This window comes from Oncorhynchus nerka, linkage group LG12 (assembly GCF_034236695.1).
Source record: "Oncorhynchus nerka isolate Pitt River linkage group LG12, Oner_Uvic_2.0, whole genome shotgun sequence".
NCBI classification, from domain to species: Eukaryota; Metazoa; Chordata; class Actinopteri; order Salmoniformes; family Salmonidae; genus Oncorhynchus; species Oncorhynchus nerka.
Window position 1 is genome coordinate 73,537,483 of NC_088407.1, and position 27,715 is coordinate 73,565,197.

The window sequence follows — 27,715 nt, forward strand, 5'->3', positions numbered from 1 at the left end:
ACAGTTACAGTAAGTCACTTAATCTTTACAGTAATATTATATTTAAAGTCAGAAAGTAACTGCATCAGAAATGTAAATCTGGCAAGCTAGGTTCATTATTAGATTTTATTTCAAGGCATCTTCCTCTCTCTTACGTCAACATCCTAAACGTAACGGTTATTGACCCCATATAAAAACATGAGAAATATCTTTACAAAAAACAACCATCGTTCTCAAAGTGGAAAAACGTCATTATTTACATGGCCTATTATTTAAAAAAAATGGGAGTTTATATATATTTTTTTTACAGAAATTCAATCTACACTATATGGTTCTAACCAACAGGTCTTGATGCAGATTAACAAGATGGCTGGCTTTTAATTCTGCAAGCTTTACCTCTTAGCAACATAAAAATTATTACAGCAACGACAGCTTTCATTTCCCCCAATTCAACCACAAATACACAAATTCTTTCAAATGGCACCCTATTCCCTATATAGTACACTACTTTAGATCAGGGCCCTGGTCAAAAGTAGTGCACTATATAGGAAATAGGGTGCCATTTGGGAAGCATCCATAGTCATTTCTACTAATATTAAAGTGAATGTCAGGGTCTAATTATTACATAAATCACTGAAGTGAAGCTGCTCTTAGAAAAAAGTCAAGCGCTGCAGATTCAATTACCTGTCCATTATGACAATATTTATCAAGGGTTTTCTATGTTGAGATGTGTTGTCTGCACTGCAAACTGAGCGGTTAGTCGTTAGTGTAGAAAACTGTGTGCCATACAAAAAAATATATAATTACAGATGAAATGTTCCTTAAAGGTGAAGTAACTACAAACATGAAGAAACAGAGATCTCCCACTCCAATATGGAGGCAGGATTTTTTCAGAGGCCCTATACACACACACACACACACAGCATTACAGTACTATGAACAGAACTGGCATCCGTACCATCAGATGTCTGTCTACAAATCCTCTTGCTCTGATAGAACAAATAATATACTCTAAGGGCTCGAACACACCAATAGTGTTTGTCTGCTGAGAGTACTTGTGAACCGAGTGCAAACCGGTTTTACATATAGAAACATGCGTGAAGACGTCAACAGTGCGCTGAACAACAAGCTGTAAACGACAGATCTACATTCGGTGCGATGTGTGTAACCCTTAAAGGCAGAACATACTGGACACCCTTAAATGTACCAAGGTCCTGGCAGCTTACTATTACAGAATATTCATTGCATCTCCTCTTTAAAATGAGGGAAAGAAAAGCAACAGTTCAGGGCCTGTATTTATAGTGTCTTACACATGCGTTGATCTAGGATCAGATCCATGTGAGCTTATTCATTATGATCTAAAAGGTTAAACTGATTCTAGATCTGTACTCTTATTCTGAGACACTTCTAGATAGGAGATTTGAACAGAAAAACAAACAAAAACTCCTGACTGTCAGAACAGTGTCATGTCAGTCTTTCCGATACGCCCCGTTAGGTAGTGTTGCTTCTAAAAACAAAACAAAATCACTTTTTTTCACAAGGATATCCTAAATGTATGTTCGTAAATGTAGTTATCCCCAATTGGTTTAGCCAGAAGGGTCATATTCATTACGTCACACTGTAGAGAAATGCTTTGCAGCAGAAAACGAACGTTTCTCATCGGACAAGTTCAAGTAGTCTCACCCCATTTCAGTCAGTTTTTGTCAGTTTGGTGCCGAATGAATACGACCGATGTGAATGGGGGTATTGAGGAGAGATGGCTACAATGTCGACCTGGGCTTAAGTGAGTTGGTTCTTAGTTCTATGTCTGAGGGTTGCTCTTAAGTCATCGTGGGTCTAGTCTTGGCATGGGCCTCATCTGCAGCAGTGGGGGCGGGGTCAGGGCATCCCCCGGTTTCTCATTGGACTCCGGCACCTCGGCCACGCCTCCAACTTTCATCTGCAGCAGCGGGGTCAGTGCTTTTTGCAGTACATCTTGACCTTTTGTAGTGCATGCTTTTGCTTGTTGGCTGTGCCCGTTGACAGCAGGAGCAGAAACAGTCTCTGATGGTTTCAGGTTGGAAGCAAAACCAACTTTAAGGTCCTCTGCCTGTGGTATTGGCAGACCTGGGCCTTTGGAAGTCTTTTCCTGGCCCTTGTCCTCATTCAGTCTCAGGAACAAGGGGCTGAGGGAGCGCTCGTCATCTCCATCTCCGATGATCGCTTTTCTGTATTTGGTGGTAGTAGCACCCTGTCTGTCTGAGGTGTGGGTACCCTCACAGTCCCCATCTGCCCAGGTTCGGGGTGTGGTATGCGGGAGACCACTGGAGGACCTCTGGGGCTGCTGTTGTTGTCTGTGGTAATCTGCTGGTGAAGGATGAAGATCTCGTTGAGGACAGACGTCAGGCTCTCGTCTTCATCATCACCATCTTTGTTGTCTTCGTCCTCCTCAGAGTTTCCATCTGCGTCGTTGATCCCTACACTGTCTACAGCGTGGTCCAGCTGCTTCCCCAGAACCTCTCCGTACTCCAACCCACTGCCCCTACCCTTCACTGGGGCTGGCCTCCTCTGAGCTCCCCCTGACACACCTGGAGCTGACTGGTTCTGTCGGGCTTTAACCAATGAAACGACTGAAAAATAGGAAACATATGCAATTTTGTTTGTGTCAATGGCATCACATTCAGCCAACTCAAATCAGATTTAAAGATTTCTACATTGAAGCGGTAAAAACATCTGTGGGAAGTTACCTCCCCTGTTGCAGTTATTAAAAGTTGGAGTGAGAGAAATGGGTTTGGACATTGAGGGGATAATGATGGTGACCGAAGCGACACCTAAAAAGAAAAGTGAGAAATTGAAGAAACATCCAAATCAAATCAGGAAACATTTCAATACAACTATGTGTCAGTGCAGTGTGCCTTGAGTCACTACAAGCCTACCTGGTGTTTGAGACTGTCGCATTTCCATTCCAGCAACACGTCCTCCCGGCAGCAGAGAACGGGCAGACTGCATGGCGATCACCTGCTCAGATGTGATCACTCCACCCACTATAGACAGCATTTGAGGAGGGAGAAACCCAGCATGAACTGGTGGGGAATCAGATGGGGAGGCCGAAAAAAAGCATCTAAATGATTAATTTCTTCACATGAAAGTTCAGTCTCTAGACCAGCAGTCTGTCTTATTGAAGTCAACCTGGCCCATTGGGTGCTGATACAGTAACAGGGTCAGAGGGACGGGAGGCTCACCTGGGGCAGGCTGTATTTTTCTGCCAGACAGGATGTTAGGTCTGGTCTTTTCACGCGGCGAACGCCACGTTGAGGGGTGGTTACTGGAAGGTGATGTGATGGGACTTGTCTTGGGTCGTTGGGATGCAGGCTTTTGGGGGATAGAGTGGGGGACTGAGGTGGCTACGACCTTTAACTTGAGGCTGGGGGCCAGGGATTTTGGCTGTCGAGTGCTCCTGAGTGAAATTGTTTTATTGGGTGAGACCGATGAGGACGGCCCTCTCCACTTCCTTTTGAACACCATGTCCTTCTGTTTGGTCGAGATGTCCTGCAGTTTCCTGATGATGAGCTCCTCTGTCTTTCCTGTTGAGAGAACACAGGCCAGTGTTATAGGAAGGAGAGACCGAATAGGAGACGAGAGAAGGGGGGTGAAATGTAAGGCCCATTACCAGATTTCTTTGAGATTTTCTTAATATCACCAGCTCTCTCCCTGGTCAGCCCACTCTTCAGTTTTTCAAGGCGCTCGCATTTGTCTCTCAGGTCAAGGACTTGTTTTCGGTCCTGTTAAATAACAGAGACAATACTTTATATTTCCTGAAGAGATTCTTTACTAAATACAAATATGGCTGTGCTGTGATTTCACTGTCCATGGTTATAATTTGCAGTGTTCTTGGTTCAATGTTACCATTAGCACTCGGACTTGCACAACCCATACGAGAGACAACGCTGTGCTGCGCTTCAGTACATGGCGACCCAGCACCAACTAATGTTTTCATCCTCGGGAAGGTAAGACTAAGAGTGCATCCCAAATGGCACCCTATTCACTAGTGCAAAAGTTTTGACCAGGCCCCATAAGGCCAATAACAAGTCAGTAATATTTAGCTGACTATTTCATTGACCTTGTTTGTGACATACCGTACCTCCCAGAACTGCATAATTGAAGGAAGGCATTAAAAGGTTGTTTATGTCTTTGTAATAACATGGAGGGGGGGGACATACTCTTAATCTGGGTCCTGTTTCTCCTTCCACTTCTTTAGCGTATTTTGCCTTCAGTTGTGTAGTGGTGCTGTTCTGTGCATTGTCTTCCACACTCTCAATGTCTACAGTCTCCTCCTCCTCTACGCTTTCTTCAACATCCTGAAAGACAGATGAGTCATAGTTAAAAACCAAAGAAAAACATGATTCTCAAGAGAAAACTAATAGATTTTAAGACAGAAACCAAACTGTGTTGTATAATTAAGCAATAAGGGACGAGGGGATGTGGCATTTGGCCAATATACTACGGCTAAGGGCTGTACTTATGCACGACGCAAGGAGTGCCTGGAAATAGCCCTTAGCCGGGGCACATTGGCCATATACCACAAACCCCTGAGGTGCCTTATTGCTATTATAAACTGGTTACCAATGTAATTAGAGCAGTACAAATACATGTTTTGTCATACCCGTGGTATACGATCTGTTATAAGCTGGGTGGTTCGAGCCCTGAATGCTGATTGGCTGACAGACGCGGTATATCAGACGGTAAACCACATGTAAGACAAAACATCACATTTGTAATCAGTTTATAATAGCAGTAAGGCACCTTGGAGACTTATGATATATGGCCAATATACAACGGCTAAGAGCTGTGTCCAGGTACTCTGTGTTGCATCGTGCATAAGAACAGCCCTTAGCCGTGGTATATTGGCCATATACACCACACCCCCTTTGGGCCTTATTGCTTAAATATACCACAGACAATCAGCATTCAGGACTCGAACCACCCAGTTTATAATGAGGTTTAACAGTTCTTACACGGATGTTAATGACGTCCCCTTTAACGTTGTTGTTTTTGTTGTTGCCGTCATCGGCAGAATCCTCTGTCTCGTCCGAGGAGTTGTCCGTTTCCTCCTCCTCTGTGTCCTCCAGAAGGTCCACCACCTCCATCACCGCTTCCCTGTCCTCCTCCGTGTCCTCCAGAAGGTCCACCACCTCCATCACCGCTTCCCTGTCCTCCTCCGTGTCCTCCAGAAGGTCTACCACCTCCATCACCTCCTCCCTGTCCTCCTCCTCCTTCTCTGCTGTCACTCCTCCCATGTGCCTTGGTCTTGGTCTCGACCTGGCCTCACTGCAGGTCAAGACAGCTGAAGAGGACGAGGCAGCAGAGGAGTCTTTGGGAACTCCTTCCATATTCCTGTTGACGAGTAGCTCCTCACTCTTCTGCTGGGAACAAACATACTGGATGTTCCTCAGGATCTGCTTCTCAGACTCTCCTGTGGAGGGAAAGATGTTGGTTGAATGTTTTTTGAATGCTGAAATGTTACAGCAGTGTCCATTATTACCAGTTAACTGGGACATCTTCTTGACATAAGCTGCTCTCTCCAGGGTCAGTGAACTCCTTAGCGTCTCCATGTCGTTACTTTTCGTAGTCAGGATTTGGATCTCCTCTGTCGCCTGATAACATACATTTATTTTAGTTAACTTTTTAATCGATTGACAGATGCTTCAACAAAACAAAGACCAGCTCTGACCGACCACATTATTAAAATATACAAATACCTTGTCTGAGTCCTAAATGGCACCCTATTCCCTATATAGGGCTCTGATCAAAAGTAGTACACTATATAGGGAATAGGGTGCCATTTTGGACACACATTAATTAAAGGAATAATTAAATTGAACAAAATTAACAATGGTTTGGATAAAGTTAAAGTAAACAAAAACGTTAAGAAAAAGTTACCCATCCCTTTATAGGTGCTTACTTCTTTAAGGATATACACTTTCGCAGCTTTTTGGTCAAGTTTCAGTGTCTCTCTCAGCCGCTGGAAGCACCCATGGAGCTCAAAACGGCGATGCCTCTCGTCCACGTTGTGCTTCAGCTGTTTCTACAGAATGCAACAGGATGAAGCTCTATCATGGAGTCTTGGAGACTTGAATATGAAAACTAAGGCACAATGGCGCTATCGTTGAGGTACAGAACAACAGACTGTTTACACATAAATTACTCAGACCTCAGACCACACAAATAGACAAAGAAAGAAAGAAAGAAAAACAGACTACTACTGTTTAGTCTAAAAACTAGAGAATATGAGATTTAGGTAACTAGAGTCTCAAAACAGACATGTTGTATGAAGTTAAAAGGGTTCTTACACCGATGACGTCGATGAGCTCCTCTTTATTAACACTTGAATCGTCAGAATCAGTCTCGTCAGATGAGTTGTCTGTCTTCTCATCCGTTTCCTCATCCGTATCATCCAAATCGTACTCATCCTCCACCATCTTCCTCTTCGGTCTTCCTGTCCATGTCTGGTAGGGGTCATCAACATGAACCATCTTAGTAAGGAGATTGGAGTCTGCTGTGGAGGTGTTATCTTTGATCCCTGTCGTTGTGACCTGGGTTACAGGGGGTTTCGGGGGAGGCTGCAGCACTATAACCACCTCAGGCTGGATATTAGGGTCTAAATTGCAGTGAGCTGGGGAGATAGCATCAGCTTTTATAAATTTAAACTGGGGTCCTTTAGGGGGTTTTGTGGATTTAGGAGGCGTTTTGGTTTTCTGGAAAGGCCGCATCCAACTACACACCTCAGAGACTACATTAGAGTCTACATTGGAGGTCACTGTGGAGATATTGTCAGCTTTGACACCTGTGTTCTTAACCGTTTTTGTGGGGGATTTGACAGTAATTACTGTGGTTTCCGGGTGAGGCTGCAGCACAGTAACACCCCCTACTACAGGCATCACCTTGGAGGAGCCCTGGGCTGGCACCGCCGGACACTTGATGATGATGGGCTCCTTGTTGCCTGTCTGAGGAACAATCTCCAAGGTGTACGTCCCACCATTTGTCACGGTGGGTGAGAGACTAACGCAACCAGGGGTGGTTTTAGGGGCGGTGATAGTGGTGCTGGATGCAGTCTGGGTCTTTGGGAAAGTGACAAGGGGGACAGTACTGATGGTGGAAGCACAGCTACCCTTGCTCTCCAATGTGGTGAGAGAGGAGGTGGAGCTGTCCATGGTGGTCAAGCATTCAGGCATGGTTAAAATGATCATCCCACCTGAAAAGAAAAAATAATAAAGTTCAGCTGTAGCTAGGTTTCCATCCAATTTGCGACAGATTTTCATCTGAATATTCTAAAATGCGCATTTTCCCATCAGAGATGTTTCCATCAAATTGACTTGTTGTGGATAAACGTCTGTGCATAATGACATAGTGCACATAAAAATAACTTGAGCTTGGCTTCCCGACTGCATCGCAGTGCTTGAGGCATCACTACAGACCAGGGTTCGATCCCAGGCTGTGTTATTGGGCTCTAGCGGCCGGGCACCTGCAGGATGACTTTGGTCATCAGTTGAACGATGTTTCCTCTGACACATTGGTGCAGCTGGCTTCCGGGTTAAGCGGGCAGGTGTTAAGGAGCGCGGTTTGGTGGGTCATGTTCTGGAGGACGCATGACTCGACTTGTGCCTCTCCCGGGCACATTGGGGAATTGCTGCGATGAGACAAGATCATAATTGGATCGCAATTGGATATCACGAAAATTGGGGAGAAAAAGGGGTTAAATCGCATTTTCAAATCTACTGATGGTTTTGTCACTAAATGTTTTGTGTACAGTCGTGGCCAAAAGTTGAGAATGACAAATATTAATTTTCACAAAAGTCTGCTGCTTCAGTGTCTTTAGATATTTTTGTCAGACGTTACTATGGAATACTGAAGTATAATTAAAAGCATTTCATAGGTGTAAAAGGCTTTTTTATTGACAATTACATGAAGTTGATGCAAAGAGTCAATATTTGCAGTGTTGACCCTTCTTTTTCAAGACCTCTGCAATCTGCCCTGGCATGCTGTCAATTAACTTCTGGGCCACATCCTCACTGATGGCAGCCCATTCTTGCCTAATCAATGCTTGGAGTTTGTCAGAATTTGTGGGTTTTTGTTTGTCCACCCGCATCTTGAGGATTTTCCTGGCCATGGACCCAAAATATTGATGTTTAGTTCCCTGAGCCACTTAGTTATCATGGCAAGGTGCTCCATCACGCTGCATTGTTTGTCACCAAACTGTTCCTGGATGGTTGGGAGAAGTTGCTCTCAGAGGATGTGTTGGTATCATTTAAAAAATATCTAATTATTTTTACCTCCTTTTCTCCCCAATTTCGTGGTATCCAATTGTTAGTAGCTACTATCTTGTCTCGTCGCTACAACTCCAGAAAGTCACGCGTCCTCCGATACATAATCCAACCAAGCCGCACTGCTTCTTAACACAGCGCGCATCAATGTGTCGGAAGAAACACCGTGCACCTGGCAACCTTGCACTGCGTCCGGCCCGCCACAGGAGTTGCTGGTGCGCGATAAGACAAGGATATCCCTACCGGCCAAACCCTCCCTAACCCGGACAACGCTAGGCCAATTCTGCATCGTCTCACGGACCTCCCGGTTGCGGCCGGTTAAAACAGAGCCTGGGCGCGAACCCAGAGTCTCTGGTGGTGCAGCTGGCGCTGCAGTACAGCACCCTTAACCACCCGGGAGGCCCTTGGTACCATTCTTTATTCACGGCTGTGTTCTTAGAAGAAATTGTGAGTGAGCCCACTCCCTTGGCTGAGAAGCAACCCCACACATGAATGGGTCTCAGGATGCTTTACTGTTGGCATGACACAGGACTAATGGTAGCGCTCACCTTTGACAATGTTTTTTCCGGATGCCCCAAACAATTGGAAAGGGGATTCAGAGAAAATTACTTTACCCCAGTCCTCAGCAATCCAATCCCTGTACCTTTTGCAGAATATCAGTCTGTCCCTGATGTTTTTCCTGGAGAGAAGTGGCTTCTTTGCTGCCCTTCTTGACACCAGGCCATCCTCCAAAAGTCTTCGCCTCACTGTGCGTGCAGATGCACTCACACCTGCCTGCTGTCATTCCTGAGCAAGCTCTGTATTGGTGGTGCCCCGATCCCGCAGCTGAATCATCTTGAGGAGATGGTCCTGGCGCTCGCTGGACTTTCTTGGGAGCCCTGAAGTCTTCTTCACAACAATTGAACCGCTCTCTTGATGATCCAATAACTGGTTGATTTAGGTGAAATCTTACTGGCAGCAATATCCTTGCCCGTGAAGCCCTTTTGTGCAAAGCAATGATGACAGCACGTTTTTCCTTGCAGGTAACCATGGTTGACAGAGGAAGAACAATGATTCCAAGCACCACCCTCCTTTTGAAGCTTCCAGTCTGTTATTCAAACTCAATCAGCATGACAAAGTGATCTCCAGCCTTCTCCTCGTCAACACTCACACCTGTGTTAACGAGAGAATCACTGACATGATGTCAGCTGGTCCTTTTGTGGCAGGGCTGAAATGCAGTGGAAATGTTTGTTGGGGATTCAGTTCATTTGCATGGCAAAGAGGGACTTTGCAATTAATTGCAATTCATCTGATCACTCTTCATAACATTCTGGAGTATATGCAAATCGCCATCATACAAACTGAGGCAGCAGATTTGTGAAAATTAAATATTTGTGTCATTCTTAAAACTTTTGTCCATGACTGTATATAGTGAATGTGCCCACTCTGGTATTGGCACGTACTCTAGCCAACAGCTTGCAGATACAGTGCGGGTATGGCCTACACGAGATTATTATGGAAAAAAATGTATTTCTCAAACAGCAGCCAAGCATCATTCATCATTTCACCAGAATAAGACCCTCAATATTTATTGGAAAGGAGCATCAAGCTCATCACTGTTCACTTTCACCACCCTCTGAAGTCCATTTCTTATTTCATCTGTATCCTCATACACTGCGTGCTAAACAAAAACAGTATGTATTTAACTTCTTCGAGATAGGGGGTGCTCTTTTAATTTTGGGATAAAAAACGTTCCCGTTTTAAACAAGATATTTTGTCACGAAAAGATGCTCGACTATGCATGTAATTGACAGCTTGGGAAAGAAAAAACTCTGACGTTTCCAAAACTGCAAAGATATTATCTGTGAGTGCCCCAGAACTAATGCTACAGGCGAAACCAAGATGAAATTTCATGCAGGAAATGGTCCAGATTTTGAATGCCCTGTGTTCCAATGTCTCCTTATATGGCTGTGAATGCGCCAGGAATGAGCCTGCACTTTCTGTCGTTTCCCCAAGGTGTCTGCAGCATTTTGACGTATTTGTAGGCATATCATTGGAAGATTGACCATAAGAGACTACATTTACCAGGTGTCCGCCCGGTGTCCTCCGTCGAAATTATTGCGTAATCTCCAGGTCCATGCGCGTTCCATTTTCTTCAGAGGCGAAACCAAACTGCCACGAATTATTGATCATCGATAGATATGTGAAAAACACCTTGAGGATTGATTCTAAACAACGTTTGCCATGTTTCTGTCGATATTATGGAGTTAATTTGGAAAAAAGTTTGCGTTGTAATGACTTAATTTTCAGGTTTTTTCTTACCCAAACGTGATGAACAAAACGGAGCGATTTGTCCTACACAAATAATCTTTTTGGAAAAACTGACCATTTGCTATCTAACTGAGAGTCTCCTCATTGAAAACATCTGAAGTTCTTCAAAGGTAAATGATTTTATTTGAATGCTTTTCTTGTTTTTGTGAAAATGTTGCATGCTGAATGCTAAGGTTAAATGCTATGCTAGGCTAGCAATACTCTTACACAAATGCTTGTTTAGCTATGGTTCAAAAGCATATTTTGAAAATCTGAGATGACAGTGTTGTTAACAAAAGGCTAAGCTTGAGAGCTAATATATTTATATCATTTCATTTGCGATTTTCATGAATAGTTAACGTTGCGTTATGGTAATGAGCTTGAGGCTGTATTCACGATCCCGGATCCGGGATGGCTAGTATCAAGAGGTTCATTGGAGATTACTTATTATACATGGGAATCCTTGATCGGTCTTCCTAAAATGTCCAAGTCATTGTTTCATAACATAGTCATCAACATAGTCAGTCATGCATGTGAAAGAGCAGCAATGCCTTGGCATGAATATAATCAACTGTCAGACACTCACCCTTGTTGTGCATGACGAGGTTGGGGTTAAGGGCCTTCAGCTGGCTGAGGGCAACCAGCTGGATCAGCTGTCCCTTGGGGTTCTTGTATAGGGTGTTCGCTGAGGTGTTCCTTACCGGCTGCAGCACCATTCTCTGACCCGACGCGAGAGGGGTCAGGGACATGATAGGGGTCAGGGATGTGAGAGGAGACTGCATTCTGACAGAGGTACTGGTCCCTGGGACAGAGAGCATCGGGGGACTGGTAACCACTTCACTGATGGGGGACGCATTTTGGGGTGATACGTTTGCACCTGTAAACAAAGTGGGGGATTTTTCCATTAATGATGGAAAACATGGGCATAACCATGAAACTACGTTCAACCCCCCAAAAAACACCAATCCTCATATCACATCACACACTGATGATGCCAGTGTGACAGTGAAGCACGAGACGCAGCATCAACCCAGGATGAGATGGACAGGGAAGGGTATAGGCAGGCAGGGGTTATAGGATGAAGGTCACCACCAATGTTCCCTCTCATTTTTTCTACTGGTCTGCTGAGCTCAAACTTGAACGTTGTGAAAATTCTATGCAACTTCCGGCGTGTTTACTGTGAACACTGGGGCTGTAACCGCTTTTGGTTACAGTTTTAACAGTGGTCAAGTAGGCTTCTGTGGCTATTTGATCATAATTATGGCCTACCTGAGTGACCTACCATCAAAAAACAATGGAGAAAATGCATCCCACAACATTTTAACATGGAAATAGCTGTTCTATCAGCCTACAGTAGCAGCCAATGTGTGTTATTCAATGTAGGCCTACATTTCATGAGACTTTTGAGAGGAAAAACAAGCTGGGCTTGACATTAACCTGTTTATTCACTTGTCCTAAAGTCAAGGACGTGACTGAAAATGTTGTTGTGTTATTTGATGCAAGAACCATCTCCTCAAACCAATATTACAGATAATCACACCAATTATACTACCCTCTGCCTATTGGCTACATAGCTTATTTAAGCCTGTCTCAAAATACAACACTGTCCCTTCAAGACAAAAAAAAGCTCTTTACCTGACTCGTTTTTCAAAGATGTCTATAAATGCACAAATTTTGTGCTCTTGTAGGAAGCAATAACTCCCCCATGTTGCTACACGTCGCTCTCTATTTGATCTCAAAACAAGCACATCTACTGACATGCTCATGCTGTAAACACAGTCCAGTTCAAAGTAAATGGCGCAGATCCATATATGGCAATGGTCTATTTGCATATAGGCCTACTGCAGCACTGATTGGTTATGGCGCACAAGTCTGTGTTGAGTATGAGTCGTACCTGTCAATGCAATATAGAATCCTACTCCAATGTGTTCTGCCTACAACAAAACCTCTTGCATAGTTAATTTTTCATACTGTTTATTTTATTTTTATTGAATATTTAAAATTATGCAGTGAAGCCGCTAAACATCTTCAGCACACTCGAATGCACTTGTCCTCTTGCTCAACTATGCACCGGGGCCTCCCACTCCTCTTTCTATTCTGGTTAGAGTCAGTTTGCACTGTTCTGTGAAGGGAGTAGTACACAGCATTGTATGAGATCTTCAGTTTCTTTGCAACCTAAATAAATGGTCTATTGATTCTGTATCCTCACAACAAAATCTGCAGAGCTGCGATGATTGTATGCCCCAAATATTCAACATTTTGTTGGTGGCAAGAATTCTGTACAATCATTATAGCTGAAAAGCACGAAGTCTTGCATAGTTCGTTTTGTTTCTGTATATTGCCTTTAACGTGGCTAATATTTAGTTGATTCGATCACAATTCCCACAGTAAAGGGAAACGTTGATGTGTTAACTAACGGGGAAAACTCTAGAAAGTTGAGTGAAGTTCAATCTCGTGCTTCTCTGCGCCATGCTGATATTTCTTCTGCGTTGCAGTCCCGGGAAAGCTCATTGATCACCACCACAAACAGAGCATGAGAGTGGCAGGCCACAGGACCAGGGCTTAGCCTGTGGGAGGCTGAGGAGTAATGGGATGACCTGGTTGGCCTAGTTACAGCTACAGTGGTGCAGAACTGACTGGGTGTGTACCTGTAGAATATCTTGGTGCTGAGGGGGCCTTGGAGCTAACAGACACTGCAGATACCAGGGCTGCGGCGCCACCCCTCACATGAGGAGTTTTGGTTGGGTAGACCATGGTGACAACCTGAATCCGCACAGCAGCAGTCACTCTGTTCTGCTCCATCTGAGCCCCCTGAGAGAGACAGGCACCTGGGTTCACTACAACCAGAGAGGAAGAGGGCAGAGTTAGTGTCTGAACACTGCCCAGAAACTGAGGTGGAACAGTAGTTATAGGCAGCCTCTGCTGTGAGGAGCTGATCTGGTTGACTACAAAGAGTGTGAAGACCTTTCCCACTGGGGGGCAGGTTAGTCACTGTGGAGTAGAGATGGAGGTAGCAGTTCAGTCTCCCACACTTGTCTTTCACAATGGACTGACTATTATTCAGTTATATGAATCAGAATTCAATGTCTCTGAAGGGTGGAGGGAGATTTCAGCGCAACAAACTTACATTAAAATACAGTAGTATGATAAACTAAGCTTAAAAAAAAAAAAACTACAAAGAGTGGTTCTCACCAATGAACTTGGGGCCAGCAGCAACTGGAATGGTATAGGGAACACTTGTGGTAACCATGGTGGTAGGAGTGGCTGCCAGTTGGGCCGGTTGTCTCGTAGAGGACTTTGTATCTGTGGCACCTTTAGGAGTTTCTGAGGGGTGTTTTTGTGATGGGACGGAGGAGGAGGCCACCATAGACTGTTTTAAACAGACAGGCCTTCGTAACTTGCCTGTGAGGTAAGCAGCAAGACGGTTGGCTGGGTGCATGGCTCCCATAATGCCCAGTTGTATCTTGGCATGGTGGTAGGACCTGCCATTCACCTAAAGACACACAGGGGGAAATACTGGGTAGCAATGGACTGTGTGTCTGTCCTCAGAGCTAGATAGAGTTAGTCCCAAATGGCACCCTATTCCCTATGTAATGCACTACTTCTGACCAGAGCCCTATGGAAGCACTACAGTCGCTGGTTCAAATACCCGAGCCAACAAAGTGAGAAATCTGTCAACGTGCCCTTGAGCAAAGCACTTAACCCTAATTGTTCCAGGGGCGCTGTACTACTATGGCTGACCCTGTAAAACAACACATTTTACTGTACTTATCCGGTGCATGTGACCATAAAACATGTATTTTTTATTTGCACTTCATAGGGAATAGGATGCCATTCCACATCAATAAGAGAAGGAAAATTAACTGATTATTGGATTTGTTTTGGGAGAAACTAAGTAATTACAATGCTTACCGTGATACATTTCTGGCCTGAGATTTTTGGCAGCTTAAGGTTGCCAGTAAGGAGGCCAGCAGGATAAATTCCTGTTAAGAAAGGCAGGCCCTGCCATTTCAGATCCTTTCTACGCCCCACAGCCTTGTTGTCCACTTCCTCCACGACAGGTACTTCCTCCACGACAGGTACTTCCTCCACGACAGGTACTTCCTCCACGACAGGTACTTCCTCCACGACAGGTACTTCCTCCACGACAGGTACTTCCTCCACTTTATCCTCCTCTCTCTGCTCTTCCATTAGTTCTTCTTCATCTTCCTCTCCCATCCATTCCTCCTCCTCCTCACCGTTCTCCTCCTCCACTTCGTCCGGTCTCGGGACCTGAGAGACGAGTACCTTGTAGTGGATGGAGCAGCTTTCGCCCACATTTTTCAGGGTCTGAGACACGGGTTTTATAAGGTAACCTTTGACCCAGAAGGGGTTCCTGAGGTGGTCCTTGGCCATGTGCTCACACACAATTCTCAGCACCAGGTTCCTATCCGCCAGGCTCCTCCACTTACATTTAGATATAATCTCCAGGCGCTTGGAGGGCTCCGTGTACTTGGGACGATGGCAGGACAACGACTTCTCTGACATACTGGAAGAGTTCACTACATCAAGAGAAAGTCAACAGCCATTAGAAATGCATTTCAGGGTAGGCTATGATTTTTGGAAGCAACCAATTACTGATGTGTTTCACTGACTGATAAATATACTCTCAGACAGACACTGGTGTTTGGGGTTATAAAAAATAATGTGGTCAAATTTGACTCATTTAACTTACCTGGTGCAGAGTCTATTGGTTTGCAGTGATTGTCAATGACCTCAGGTCGGGTTGTGCTCTTGCTTTGAAACGCACGCACTCTGGCACATGTCATGGTCCCGCCTTCCTCTCTCACCGGAGAACAATACACCTTTAGAAAAGGCAGGGGGTGAGAATATACATCACATTTTTTACAGGGGTATACCTAACACGTATGGATAGATAGACACCCTTTTACGACTCACCACTGAAGGTTCTTCCTGTAGTGGAAGATGTGGTAGGTAGACCGGTGTTGGGGCGAGGACGGGCTCCGGGTCCGTCTCTCCATCCGTCTTTCTCCACAACATTCTCACACGCGGAGCAGGTTCTGATACCGTCTCAGCCTCCCTGAGAGCTGAATTTGAAAATGAATGCAAAATGTTATTTTCTACAACATTAAGATGGAAACACTTTGTGACGTATTTAACCTAATCTAATGTAGTGTAGCAAAATTGTTTTATATGGAAACTTTTTTTACTGTTCATAGAGGACACTCACTATATGCCATCCTCATCCTCTTCCACTTTCTCCCCCGCTTCTTGGACAGGCCCTCCTCTGACGCATTAGAATCTGGTCCTTCTAAGTTCTTGAGGACGACCACCTTCTGCCTGAGGCAGCTGCAGCCAAAGATGCACTCAATCTTTCCACAGTGGATAATACGACGGTCCTGTGCCAGGCTGGCACACACACAGCCCAATCGGCAGAATGCTTTGAGGCAGGGAGGAGCCCTGCACTTTATGATCCTAATAGGAGCTGTAGGGTTCTCACAAACAAAGCCCTGAAGAGAAAAGTGGGAAGTAAAATATGACGGTTGTGCCAGGCTGGCACACACACAGCCCAGCCGGCAGAACGCATTGAGGCAGGGAGGAGCCCTGCGCTGTTAGTGCTAGCGTGGCACATTTCTCAGGGATACCATCGTATAGTGGGTATAACACACTCACAAAATCAGCTTATTAAAAACAAGATCGAAACTACAAAACGTACTACAACACGTCTTTGCTCCTTCATGTGAGACCACAAAAATGAGTTAATAAGCAGATGCAATGGTGTAGAGGTGTAACTGATCTTACCGTTGAGGTGAAGTGGGAGGTGAGGGCGACCGTCGCCCTCTCGTTTGAGATGCAGGTCCGGCGCTTGCCCTCCCAGACAACCCCGTCCTCCAAATCCCTTTGTCGGAGCAGGGCCTTGGTCAGCCCAGGAAACACGACCTTGGTCTTGGCAGCAGGCTGTGGCTCTGGGTCCGAGTCATCCTCTTCCACAGGAGCCAGTTCAGCGGGAGGTGGCTCTTCTACCTCTGGCCTGGACACAGGAGGGTCATGGGCTGGTGGAGGTCTCCTTTTTATAGTTTCAATTGTGTCATCGTGGGTGATGGGGGCGCCATGATCCATCAATAGCGGTTTTGGCTCAGCGGGCAATGGTGTTGGGGTTGTTGCAGAAGTTAGTTTAGTTCTGTTCTGCTTTAAACATTGCTGTTTTTGTTGCCTTTTCTCAGATTTTTTAAGTCCTTTGGATGTGGGGGGCAGTCTGGGTTTTTTGGATGGTGGGACAAAGGTGGAAGAAAGTGCCGGTGCCTGTTTCTTCAGCACACTGTCTAGGGTTCGGACGTAGCTGGTGCTCTTGGTGGGTAGCTGGTAGACCACAGGGGTGACGACGGTGGTCTGGGTGAAACTGGCAGCGCGCTCGTCAATGAGTTTACCTTCGTTAGCCAGGTACTCATCCAACATGTCACTGCAGAAGGCCGACAAGTTCTTTGGGACCACTTCTGAACTTGGGCAACCTTTAAAGCAAAAATATTTTGAATCCGCACGACACAGTAAATTGTATAGGGCTACATAGTATAGAAAACACAAGAGGGGATATAGCTGAGGCTCTTTACTGTTAAGCCTTTGTAAAAACATCAGCGGTAAAACGTGTCCCCTCTGATTTTGCAACCGTTAAAGCACCATGCAACATTTCAGACAAAATCAAGGTCAAAGGTTACAACTGCTGATGTGAATGGAGTCTTGAGGATTTGCTTATCAAATCAGAGAAGACATGTAGGATTTTAATGTAAATATTACCTTCAGGCTTGGAGGATGATGGCGAGTTCGAGGGGACAAACTTATCTCTCCAGCCTTTGATTTGGGTAAAGTCTGTGGTCTTTCCTGTCCTGGAAACAAAGGGGACTGAACCACCTGGGGGAAAAAATGTATGCCAATTAACAATTGCTATTTTCAAAATGTATTAAATTATCCTAATAAAACCCTTAACAAGGTTACTTAAAAATATACTCGACAATTTGAACAAAACAGAAACTCCAACATAAAATAACTACTAACTTGGAGAAGATGCCAACCCTGGAGAGTTTGGTTCTGGACATAAAAAGGGTGGGGGTAGAGGTAGACGAACACCTAGGTACTGCAGGTCAATGACCAGAGTGGGATCCAGTAAACTCATCTTCAGTCCAACTTCAAACACAGATGACAGATAAGCAATCTTCAAGCATAGACTATGCATCATACTAAAGCATTCTACCATCATGAGTAAGATTAAACATCACATGATCACTGTCATGAAAATCACAGTGGGACATGAGTCACATGCTAGTGTGCAAGGAAGTTATTGACAATAAAAAGTATATATGCTGTCATTTACAGACATTTATTTGTGTTACCTTCTTGCAACACAGGATGAATGACCTGTCGATGCCTCATAACCTTTAGGTCACCCAAAAGAACCTTCTCGAAAGCTACTATTCTTTCCTCTGTGGTTTCTAGTCCTCCAACTGAAAGAGACAAATAGTTTAACTGCTTTAACAGGCGTCAGGTAACAGCAGCTTGGGAATATGATGAATCAAATTGGTTGTTTTCTGTACCATTCTCTGTCGCCTCTGGGGGCTTCTGAGGTTGCGCAGTCGTCGTCTCACAAAGTGCAGGCTCTCCCAGGTGGACATCAAGTGCTTCCTGTAATTTACAAGACTTTATTTAAATGACACTTTCCTTAAATCCAATGGATATAGCTAATGCTTTGTTACTTGTTGTGAACATGTATGAGCCCTTATGATGTGTTATTGCACAGCTTATAATATGCTGTACTTTTTTCATAATGCAATTTTTAGCCTAGGATAAAACAGTGGACTGTAAGAAACATAACCAAAATAAGGATTTCCTTGTTAAAGATCTCCCTCCCCCTAAAATAAGAACCAATGAAAAACAGGTGGTGTGGCATACCATGAAGTAACGGTAATAGTTAACTTGAAGGGGGTATACGTAAGGCATTCAGAACACCTTTCACATAACAGTCTGGGAGTAGCAAAGGGTTAACAGTTAGTGACTGTGTGCTTTGAGTCTTGTGCGTCGTCTCTCGTGATCTCTCAATTTGGCAGGATGCCACTGGGTAAACAGCCCTTGGAATTATGTCATTGAATAATGAACATTTCTTTGACAATATCCGTGAGAAGGTGGATTTGAAGTAAACAGAGTGCCTGGCCTAGAGCCAGTTCTGGCCAAGAGCACCAATTGTAAATGACATGTTAGGCCTACACTGTGTTCTCTCCCAAGATAAGCCAAAAACATGTGCTCTTAGGGTAACGTGTTACAAAGGTTCTTATGAATGATCTGTAACACTCATAAAGGTGTTATGAATGTAAGTAAAGTGTTACCAAAATAACTGACACAAAAATACATTTGACTATTTACGCCGTACCTTGGAGGTGAAAGACACGAACAGCTGCTCCTCAACCTCCTCCAGGTTGGGCTGCATGGCGACATCTGTGGATCCATCAATCACTGGGAGTGAATCACCCTTGGCAGATTTCACTCCTTTCCTAGATCTCCGGGGTTTAGTTCTCTGGGTTGGCTGACTAGAACCAACAGGTAAAGTAGAACTAACTGGTATGCTAGGGGTACTTCGGACAGGAGGACATGGGACAGGAGGTGCCTCACTGCTGGGAAAGTCTTCAGTTATCTCAAGCTCTTCGGCGATGGAGAAATTGTTAGTGAGGTCGGCCAGTGACGGGGTTGGTGAAAATGGGTCAGGACCTAACAATGAAAAGGAAGATAACTGGAATGGGAGTGGAGACGGTGTAGATGGGTGTGTTAATGGTTCATAATTGACTTGGAATGATGAGGTAGTGTCCGAGGGAGATGGGGATAAGGCAGTGTCCAGAGCAAGTGAGTCAGGGTGAGAGGTAGAGGAAAATGAGGTTGCCTCAAAGGGTAATGGGTTAATGTGAGCGGAAGGCAACAATGGGATAAAGGGTATTGTTAAAAAAGGATCAGGGGCAGGTAGGCCTAAAAGTGATCCATGTGATGAAAATTCAGAGGATAGAACAAAAGGGTTAGGGGGCAGTAATCGTTCAAGGGCTGGGAATGAGGAGGCATGTACAGGTAAGGAGGGGGTGGTGGCTTCCGGTTTCAATGTAACAGGGGAACGTAAAGGGGGTTCAAGATCTGGTAATGGCGCAGGTGAGGATGGCTCAAAGCCACCTCGCGAAGGACCAGGGGATGGTAACGAGGGGGTAAATTCAGGTTCCAAGTTGGCAAGACTAGGTGTTGATGACAGTGCTGGAGCAGTTGAGGGAGGGTCAGAGGTAAGTGATGATAAATCAGTCGCTAGGTTTAATGTGACAGGTACAGGGGGTGGCAATTCTTGGGCTGGTAACAATGGGTCAGGGAATGGTGATAATAAGACAGTTGCTGGCAAACAAGGGGTGGGGGATGATTGTGCAATGGATAAGGTAGGCTCAGGGACAAGAAACAAATGATCAGCGGTTGGTAAAACTGAGTCAGGTTCTGGTAACAATGAGTCTGTGGCAGGAACCAAAAAATCTGTGTTTGGGACTGAAATATCCATGGGTAGACCAGCATAGTCTGTGGTTGGCCCAGTGGGGGCAATGACTGGAACAATGTGATTGATAGCTGGATCAGTAGGACCACTGGCTGGAACTACAGGACCACTGGCTGGAACTACAGCATATCCAGTAGAATCCCTGGATGGACCAGTAGATTCCAAGGCTGGGCCAGTAGATTCCAAGGCTGGGCCAGTAGATTCCAAGGCTGGGCCAGTTGAGTCCATGACAGGGCCAGTTTGATCGGTGGCTGGAATAACAGGATCGGTGGTTGGAACAGCAGAAGATGGGGATGAAGACGAAGGCAATCCCGGGGGAGATTTTGGTTTGGTCCTAACAGATCTGGATTTTGACTTCAACTGTTGAAGGTAGAGTGCAAGAAGGGGCAAAGGCACAGGTTCCGGTCGTTTGTGTGGTTTAGCCTTCCCCTGCAGCTGTTCATCAAAACCTGTCATTTTTGCTCCAGAGCTCACTGAGGAGCTCTGGGAAGCTTTTTGACTGTTTTCAACTTCATTTGCTGAATGGTCATTGATTGACACACGGGTCTTGACCGGTTCCTGGGACTGAGATGAATTGAAGAGGTCCTTGACACTGTCAATCACATTCCCATTGTGCAGTATTCCCACCCTTTCAATAGTCTTCCCGGACAAGGCTTCAGGTTCAGAAATCTGGGAAAAATTGTCATTCACAGCTACTTCCACAACTTTGCCATTGGCAACCATGCCCTTAGTGTTTGTTTGCTCAACACTACAAGTTGTATTGGTTCTCTCAACATTGCACCTTCGTATTTTCAGACGACACTCCCGAATCAGCTCAGGGAAGTTACTTTGGGGAGGACCTGTTGTACTGCTCAGAAGAGAAAGGTAAAAGATTAGAAGTGCATTTTAAAGTAAGAAGCAAGAATGCTAACATGTAGCTTACTGAACTTGAAAACTTACCAAGAATGGTATTCAGTGGACTCTGTGTTTCTGACTGACTTTTGTCCATGATCTGCTGCTGAAGTCTTTTGGGAGTTGTGGTTTCTACGCAAAGACTTTCGGGAATTTTTCACATAATTGCACACATTGGGAGATATTGTTTCAACTTTCATCGTCTCATTGGAGGGACTTAATTTCTTGCAGGAGCTGGGTTTATCCATTTTGACTCCTGACCTTTCACTGTCTGCAAGTATAACATTTTGAGCATCTGAGCTCAGGAGTCCTTGACCTACTGCTGAAGTGTCTTTAGGATTGCATTTTGATAAAGACAGATTACTTCTAAGAGAGTTGAATTCCTTGGCAGATGTGGTTCCTGCTTTTTCCAACTCATTGCAGGATCTTGATTTCAGCTTTGGAGTGCTTAAGCTGGGTCCATTAGCGTTGACTCCAGATTTGTCTCTGTCTACAGGTGTAACACGTTGAGCATCTTCACTGAGGACTCTCTGATCTACTGCGGATGTGCCTTTAGAGCTGTGTTTTGCCATCAAAGACTTCAGGTTATTCAGGCTTTTCCCAGGCTTGAGGTAATTGGTAGAACTGTTTGTGTCTTTTTTGGACTTATTGGAGGGACTTGTTTGGACTCCGGACTTATCACTATCTGCAAGCATAACATTTTGGGCATTCGAAGCGAGAAGTCCTTGGCCTCCTGCTGAAGTATCTTTGGAAGTGCGTTTCCCCATCAAAGACTTAAGATTATTCAGGCTTTTCACAGACTTGAGCTCATTGGACGATTGAGTTGAGTCTTTGTTCATCTCATTGGAGGGCCTTGATTTCAGCCTGGAGCTGGGTCCATCAGTTTTGACCTCAGTTTTGTCACCATCTGCAAGGGAAACATTTTGAGCATCAGGGCTCAGGAGTCCTTTATCTACTGTTGAAGTGTCTTTAGATCTGCGTTTTGCCGCCATCAAAGATTTCAGGCCATTCAAGCCTTTCACAGGCTTGAGTTCATTGGGAGATCTGGTTTCATCCTTCGACTCATTGGAGGGACTCATTTTCAGCTTTAGAGCCTGGGAGTTGGGTCCACTTGCAAAAGGGTTGAAGTCTGCTTTAAACCGAGACATGCGTACATTCTGGTAGGCTGTTACAGCAAAGAATTCAGTCTGGGGAAAGGTGAAGGTTATCACGTCAGGCCCATTGAGCTGAATATCCTCTGTAGCCGTTTCAGCTGAGACCAAATGCAGATGTGGTAAGTAGCGGTGCATTGGGTGCAAAATTACATTGCCCTCCTGGTCCATCGTGTTGTCAGTGAGCTTAAGCTTGTAGAATGACACTGGGTTCTGCATCCATTGGTGACCAGAAGATGGAGAGTCTGGATGGATGAAAACCCGTCTCAGCAAATGGGCCTCTGCCTTCCCACTCATTTGCCAGTCTTGCCCAGTCCACTTGTAACGTTTGTTGTCCACAGGATTGATATCCATGAGCAGAGTGTACTTCTGGAAGGGCTCCAAACCAGAGACGCGAAAGCGGCAATAAGGGAACATCCTCCGGCCTTGTTTGGTTATTATCATTTCGGTTTTGCATTTGAAAAACTCATTCCACATGTTGTTATTGTCCAACATCACCTTGATACCGCTGTAGGTGCTCTCTGGTGGTAAATTCTCTGGTTGGTTATTAGACCTGGCAACAGAGTTCAATGTAGAAACCATTTGACCAGTACCCATTGCAGAACCTGGAGTAGATGTTGCTGGAATGTTTGCTTCTTCATTGGCTACAACTGCACTTGCTTGCCCTGTGTTTAGGACACCAAAGAGGTCAGGGGGAGAAGCAGCTGAGGGCAGTGCTATGGGGGCAGTAGCCCCCTCATGAAGAACCATTATTCTCTCCTTTTTGGCAGCCATGAACTTGTCAGTCCTTTTCGAGGGAAGAATGCCCTCTTACATATGTCCTTCCATGATTTCATTCAGCATCCTAAAAACAACAAAAAGAAAGCTATATTTCTTTCAACCAATTTTGCTCACTGGGAATGCACTCTTCTGTATGCAATTCTCAGTACATTTGTTTACTTTGGAAATATCAAATTCATTACAAATGATTAATACTAGGCTAAATTACTATACAATATAGTATGAAAATAAATGCATGTGTCTTAGCAAAGATATTCGGTCATTATGCAACTAAGAAAAACAAATCAAAATGTATCAATAGATAATGAGCAATTGGCAATAAAGTTGAACAAAAAAAATGAAGGCATCAAAGAACTGTAAATCAGATTTGCAATTTAATAATCGATAACACATGAACATGCCTTTGATTAAACCCCCAGTTTACTACGAATAGCTATGGAAATTGATTGGGGATAGCCTAGCCAGCAGATTCCAACCCTACCATTACACTTGTTTACGCTGAGCTGCACTGGTGTCGGAACGCAATCATGGTTACATTAACACACTGTGGAGCCGGCACGAGATAAGGGTTGGAAAACGTACCTCAATGCAGGGATGGCATATGCCATGCCACCGCACTCCAAAATGTAGCTTTATCCACAGTGATACATTGAAAATATATAAATACTGCAAGTTTTCCGGTAAACTGCCTACAGTGCCATATCCCGTCTCTGCATTGAGATTAGAGGTCGATAAATTAGGGACGATTTCAAGTTTTCATAACAATCGGTAATCTGCATTTTTGGACGCCGATTATGGCCGATTACATTGCACTCCACGAGGAGACTGCATGGCAGGCTGACCACCTTTTACGCAAGTGCAGTAAGGAGCCGCGGTAAGTTGCTAGCTAGCATTAAACTTATTTTATAAAAAACAATCAATCTTAACATAATCACTAGTTAACTACACATGGTTGATGATATTGCTAGTTTATCTAGCTTGTCCTGCGTTGCAAATAATCAATGCGGTACCTGTAATTGACCAAAATCACAGCCTACTTCGCCAAACGGGTGATGATTTAACAAGCGCATTCACAAAAAAGCACTGCCGTTGCACCAATGTACCTAACCATAAACATCAATGCATTTCTTAAAATCAATACACAAGTATATTATTTAAACCTGCATATTTAGTTAAAAGAAATTCATGTTAACAGGCAATATTAACTAGGATAATTGTGTCACTTCTCTTGCATTCTGTGCAATCAGAGTCCGGGTATATATATGCAGCAGTTTGGACCGCCTGGCTCGTTGCGAACTGTGTGAAGACCATTTCCTTCCTAACAAAGACCATAATTAATTTGCCAGAATGCTACATAATTATGACGTAACATTGAAGATTGCACAATGTAACAGCAATATTTAGACTTATGGATGCCACCCATTCGATAAAATACGGAACGGTTCCGTATTTCACTGAAAGAATAAATGTTTTGTTTTCAAAATGAGTTTCCTGATTTGACCATATTAATGAACTAAGGCTCGTATTTCTGTGTTTTTATTATATTCTAATTAAGTCTATGATTTGATAGAGCAGTCTGATTCAGCGGTGGTAGTCGGGCAGCAGGCTCGTAAGCATTCATTCAAACAGCACTTTCCTGCGTTTGCCAGCAGCTCTTACCAATGCTTGAAGCACAGCGCTGTTTATGACTTCAAGCCTAACAACTCCAAAGATTAGGCTGGCAATACTATAGTGCCTATAAGAACATCCAATAGTCAAAAGGTATATGAAATACAAATGGTAGAGAGAGAAATAATCCTATAATAACTACAACATAAAACTTCTTAAATGGGAATATTGAAGACTCATGTTAAAAGGAACCACCAGCTTTCATATGTTCTCATGTTCTGAGCAAGGAACTTAAACATGAGCTTTTTTACATGGCACACATACTTTCTCCAACAGTGTTTTTGCATTATTTAAACCAAATTGAACATGTTTCATTATTTATTTGAGACCAAAGAGATTTTTATTTATGCATTATATTAAAATAAGTGTTCATTCATTATTGTTGTAATTGGCATTATTACAAATATATATGAAAATAAAATTGCCCGATTAATCGATATCAGCTTTTTTTGGTCCTCCAATAATTGGTATCGGCATTGAAGAATCATAATCGGTCGACCTCTAATTGAGATACGTTTTCCGACCCACGTCTCACGCCGGCTCCAGTGTCTTAATTTAACCATGGCCGTGTCCGAATACCCATACTAGCATCCTAAATAGTAGGCCGTTTCAGTACAATTTTTTTTGTGACATTTTGAAAATGTAGCATGCTTTTAGTATGAAGGAAATTTCAACATTTGGGAATTTCACTCCCACAATGTATCCAAACTGGATAAAAAGAGGGCTTCGAGATTTGAGAGTTCTTTGAAAGTAAACAAAAAAACGAATTGAAGATGGCAAAGAAGATGAGCAATGAGTCTCCTGCAGTGTTCAAATATAAGTCATTTTGTCCTTAAAACGTCTTATGGCTTGGGGGGCAGTATTTCGACGTCTGGATGAGAAGCGTGCCCAAAGTAAACTACCTGTTACTTAGGCCCAGAAGCTAGGATATGCATATAATTGGTAGATTTGGATAGGAAACACTCTAAAGTTTACAAAACTGTTAAAATAATGCCTATGAGTATAACAGAACTGATATGGCAGATGAAAACCTGAGGAAAATGAATCCAGGAAGTGGGATTTTCAATTGATGCCAATAGAGTATCTAATGGGTTAGGACACAGATGGCAGTTCCTATGGCTTCCACTAGATGTCACCAGTCTTTAGACATCATTTCAGGCTTGTTTATTGAAAAATGAAGAAGAATGAGGCCTGTCAGTGGACTGAGGAAGAATGCAGAGCTGCTTTGCGCGCATGACCGAGTGCGCGCCCGTCATTTTTTTCCCTTTCTATGGAATACTCTATTGTCCGGTTGAAATATTATTGATTATTTAGACAATTGACAACCTGAGGATTCATTTTAAACTTTGTTTGACATGTTGACGAACTTTACCGGTACTATTAGTTTGTATTCGTCTGCATGTTTGGACCACCTTTGAGCCAGTGGATTACTGAACAAAACGCGCCAACAAAACTGAGTTTTTGGGATATAAAAGAGGGACTTTGACTTTTGTAATTCCTTTACTTGGTTGTAAAATGTTTGTATGCTTTGGTAAGCGGGGCGCTGTCCTCAGATAATCGCATGGTATGCTTTCGCTGTAAGGCCTTTTTAAATCTGACAAAGCAGCTAGATTAACAAGAAGTTACTCTTTAAACCGATGTATAACACTTGTATTTTTTATGAATGTTTATTATGACCATTTCTGTATTTTGAATTTGGCGCTCTGCAATTTCACCGGATGTTGTCGAGGTGGGTCTCTAGCGGAATGCCCGCACCAGAAGGGTTCAAATGATCACGACTATTTAATCGTACATCTTTGAAAAACAGTTATTTGCAGCCTGCCATGCCTTTACTTTAGCTCAACAACGTAGCTAACATGACCCGAGTGCTTTTGTAGGACTTGATACCCTTGCGGTTGTTGAGCGACAGTATGCAACAATGAGTACATACTATGCAGTTTAAGGGTGTGTTCGTAATATCACTCTGGAGTGCCAGAGTGTGCTCTGGGTGTTGGTAAATTCAGAGTTCCGCGCTCTCGGAGCGTTCAAAGTGCACACTGGACTCTCTGGGCGATGCGTAGGGTTGAGCCGAGCATTCTGAGTTCACAACGGCAGTCAAGCACCCAAGCTAACCAGCTAAAGTTGGCTAGCTTGCTAGCTACTTCCAGACACAAAGGAGAGAATACCTCACTGACCATTTTACTCACCCTAGTAGAGCTAGTTAGGCTGTTTTCATGTTGTCTAGAGCGTTGGTGACTAACTGCGCTGCTTGCAACAATTTACTTTTTTCCCAACATTTACTGACACCATTCATATTCAATGGGTTCAATTCATCAGTTATTCTGTGCTCTGGCACACTCAGACGAGAGCGCTCTGAAATTGAAGTAGACATCCAGAGTGAATTTACAAATGCACCCTAAGTATGTAGTACACGAGTACAGGTGTTCAGACACAGCACATGATTGCATTCCGACCCCAGTGCAACTCAGTGTAAACAATTATAACTACAGGGTCGGAATCTGCTGGCTAGGGCTAGGACTTTATGTAGGCCTATTGAAGATAATGAATGTATCCTCTCACATGGCCTGAAAAATCTCTAAGCGAAAATCATATTACTCACACAATTTGATGTTGATATCACACAATCTTTTGATCGAAAATGGAAACACTCTTTGGCAAACATGTCGCAGACACTAATTACTTTAATAATAGTTTATCTGGGTCAAGTTTAGATATTAAAATATCTGCCTACTGTTGGCTACTTCAACCTTTAACATAAGCGTTCAATAGTAATTTAAGAGATGTACTATGTTACTACTGGCAAAAACCTTTTCCATTTCAAAAACAACAATATATCGTTAAATCAAATACTTCTATGAGAGCGGCGGCCATTTTGCATTTCCACACGAGACAACACAAGTAAACAAACCAAACTGGCGGACCTACTGTATTGTGGCGGACCGTGGTAGCATACATTGTGGTTTGGTGGAAGGAATGTAATGTCAGTTATCTTTCCCAACCTAAGTGGATTAAGGCGACGAATCTATATCTTTCTCTGCCAATAGCCTCGACGCCGTGCACTGCGACGAGTAAAAACGTGGCTCGGGCCTGCAAGGCCT

At 43.9% G+C, this 27,715-nt stretch overlaps 1 protein-coding gene across 2 annotated transcripts; it reads right to left on the reverse strand.

Annotated features, from left to right (window-relative positions):
- Positions 1–91: 91 nt before the first annotated feature.
- On the reverse strand, positions 92–27,696 carry LOC115138716 (MAX gene-associated protein-like). 2 transcript variants are annotated; one of them, XM_029675851.2, is made up of 24 exons: positions 27,543–27,696; positions 21,067–23,013; positions 18,985–20,974; positions 18,155–18,242; positions 17,954–18,064; positions 17,619–17,747; positions 17,361–17,474; positions 16,371–17,077; positions 15,799–16,078; positions 15,507–15,655; positions 15,283–15,412; positions 14,481–15,109; positions 13,761–14,061; positions 13,217–13,405; positions 11,155–11,445; positions 6,309–7,210; positions 5,921–6,043; positions 4,974–5,612; positions 4,179–4,316; positions 3,629–3,740; positions 3,201–3,542; positions 2,895–3,002; positions 2,706–2,789; positions 92–2,588 (listed from the first exon to the last, which is right to left on the reverse strand). In XM_029675851.2, exons 2-24 carry the CDS (start codon positions 22,941–22,943, stop codon positions 2,131–2,133), a joined length of 9,891 nt encoding a protein of 3,296 aa, XP_029531711.2. In that variant the 5' UTR covers positions 22,944–23,013; positions 27,543–27,696; the 3' UTR covers positions 92–2,130. The 2 variants fall into 2 exon arrangements, with proteins under 2 accessions (XP_029531711.2, XP_029531710.2); XM_029675850.2 differs by having other exon boundaries at positions 2,895–3,041; positions 27,543–27,694.
- Positions 27,697–27,715: the final 19 nt, after the last annotated feature.